The sequence below is a fragment of the Nicotiana sylvestris genome, chromosome 12, assembly GCF_000393655.2.
Source record: "Nicotiana sylvestris chromosome 12, ASM39365v2, whole genome shotgun sequence".
In the NCBI taxonomy this organism is placed as follows: domain Eukaryota; kingdom Viridiplantae; phylum Streptophyta; class Magnoliopsida; order Solanales; family Solanaceae; genus Nicotiana; species Nicotiana sylvestris.
Window position 1 is genome coordinate 60,082,040 of NC_091068.1, and position 2,758 is coordinate 60,084,797.

At 35.5% G+C, this 2,758-nt stretch overlaps 1 protein-coding gene across 1 annotated transcript; it reads left to right on the plus strand.

The window, feature by feature from the left end:
- Positions 1-356: 356 nt before the first annotated feature.
- On the plus strand, positions 357-764 carry LOC138883098 (uncharacterized). The gene has a single exon (XM_070163759.1). It carries the CDS (start codon positions 357-359, stop codon positions 762-764), a length of 408 nt encoding a protein of 135 aa, XP_070019860.1.
- Positions 765-2,758: the final 1,994 nt, after the last annotated feature.

The following is a 2,758-nucleotide window of genomic DNA, read 5'->3' on the forward strand; positions in this document are numbered from 1 at the left end:
CACCGGTAAGAATCATGATTAGAGCATGCTATTATTGGCCTAAAATGGAAGAAGAATCAGAAAATTTCGTGGCTAAATGTGATAAATGCCAAAGATACGGTAATAACATGCATAGACCTGCGGAGTTGCTACATCCGGTCATTGCACCGTGGCCTTTTATGAAATGACGGATGGATATCGTGGGTCCACTACCACAAGCAAAAGGAAAGGTAAAATTCTTGCTTGTACTCACTGATAACTTTACTAAATGGGTAGAAGCATGAGCATTTAAATAGGTGCGAGAAAAACAATTAGAGACTCCATTTGGCAAAATATCATATGTCGATTCGGTGTACCAAAGGAAATCATGTGTGATAATGGCCCCAATTTATAGGTGCACAAATCACATAATTTTTTCAAAGTTGGCAGATCAAAAGGATTACATCCACACGTTACCATCTAGTGGTAATGGACAAGCTGAATCAACAAATAAAGTCATTATCAACAATTTGAAGAAACGATTGGAAGAATCTAAAAGCAATTGGCCAGAATTGTTACCTGGTGTTTTATGGGTGTACCGCATGATAGCAAAAACAAGTACTGGTGAAACATCATTCTTATTGGTATACGGAGCTGAAGCCTTAATTCCAATTGAAATAGGGAAGCCAAGCACGACGTACACACAAGCTTTTGAAGAATCCAATGAAGAAGAAATGCGCATAAGCCTTGATTTACTTGAAGGAAAAAGGGATGCTGCACTAATAAGAATGGCAGCACAAAAATAAGTCATGGAACGATACTACAATCGAATAGCACTTCTAAGATACTTCAAGATTGGGGACTTCATACTCAAGAAAGTTTTTCAATCCACGAAGGGGGCTAATGCGGGAAAATTAAGTCCAATCTGGGAAGGACCTTAAAAGATTCATGGTATCTCGGGGAAAGGAGCATACGAGCTGGAAATAATGGATGGCAAGATATTACCTTCATATTGGAATGTCGTTCACCTGAAGAGATACTATTTCTAAGGAGTACCCACGGTCAGGTATCCTCATTTTAAAATTTTATTTTTGAATTGTTATTTTTTTACTAACAATTTTAGATGATAGACAAAAAGCTAGCCCATAGTAAATGATGAATCACGACCTGCAAGGTACGTGGAATAGATTAAAATTCCTGGTCTAGGGTTACAACTATTCTGATAGAAATTGAGACGGGTTAAGAAGTCTTCATCTTATAATCGTATCTCCGAGTCCCATATGTTTTATTCCTTTACAGGAAAAGGACCAAATAAGAGAAGTAATAAAGTGCTTGAAACTTCATACTTCAAAGCTCAAACACTTGGGGGATTATATAATATACATAGACATATGTATAAAGAAGGCAAATTTTAAGCCTGGAAAGTTTACTCATTGAATGAGTCAAGTGCAGAGAAAAGTTACAAGCTAAAGAAGCTAGAGAAAAACCTTATCATAGTTAGATTAAAGGCAATATAAAGAAGCCAGGGAAAAACCTTATCATAGTTAGGTTAAAGGAAATGTACTGAAATGGGTTATAAATAAAAATCTGGTGTTTTATTTTCTTTTTTGAAATCTGTTGTAAGGAAAATAGTTACGAAAAAGTTATAGAAGTTATTTAAATACATGTAAGGTGTTATTTAAAACTTGACAAAGTTCAAATAAAAACTTGTCAAAGTTATTTCAAAAAACATGTGTATTCCTATTTTTTTTGTCGTACATTAACACCATTATGAAGTTGAGACGTCTTCTTCATTAAGTGTCGAATATAAAAGGGCCCTCTTTTATAAAATTCATGATTGATTTAAACATTCATAGAGTTAAAAAAGCATTTTACAAAATAAAAGTGCAAATTATTGAATAAGTCTTTAAATATAAAGGCAAGACAAAAGTTCAAAAATAGATGCGAAAACTTCTTAACATTGAAAAGTTTAAACTAAGTATGAACTTAGTCATAAACTAAAGAGTTTCTTATACAAAACGCCCCGAAAAAGGTCTGGCAACTTGATGTTTTCAACAAACCTTCAAATAGGACCAACAGTTATAACCACTTTCAATCAAAAAGAAAAAAAGAGTCACATATCATAGAGTTGTCACTAAGGAGTTGAAGAAGGAACCGAAGCAGGGACATCAGAAGCAGCAGACTCAACTTGACTTGAAGGAATTGGAGCACTCATCGAACCCATATCATCTTCGATATTTTCAGAAGAATAAGCCATGGGAGAGGGGAAGTATTGGCTCTGTTGAGTCTTTTCAATGGTTTCTCTTATTTTAGCCAACTCAGCTTCCAAGTTAAAATTTTCTTGGCTAACTTCAACAAGGGTATCATGGCGAGTATTTAAAAACGCCAAACTCACTTCAATTGCGGTTTTGTCCTCAAGAATCTCGTAATCTTTCTCCCACTCAGCAATCTCACTTTTAAGCTTCTCGTTCTCAACCAAGGAAGAATATAAGAAGCTTGAAGAGAAGCATGTGAACTTTCTAAGGAACGAACCTTGTCAGAAGATTCCTGGAGGTCTTCTTGAGTCTGGGTCAGAGTTTGCATAAGTTTACCAGCATACGCTTCTTTCTCACTTAAGAGATCCTTTAACTCTCTGATTTCTTCACTAGCCTTGGAGAGTTGCTCAGAAAAATAAGTTTCGAGAAGATTCTTGTCTTTACCGACTTGATTTGAGGAAGCTTTTTCAACTGCCAATTCTGAAGTTAAAACCCTCAACTGATGCTCTAAGGTGCACTTGTTCTCTTCTAATGCTTCCATATCA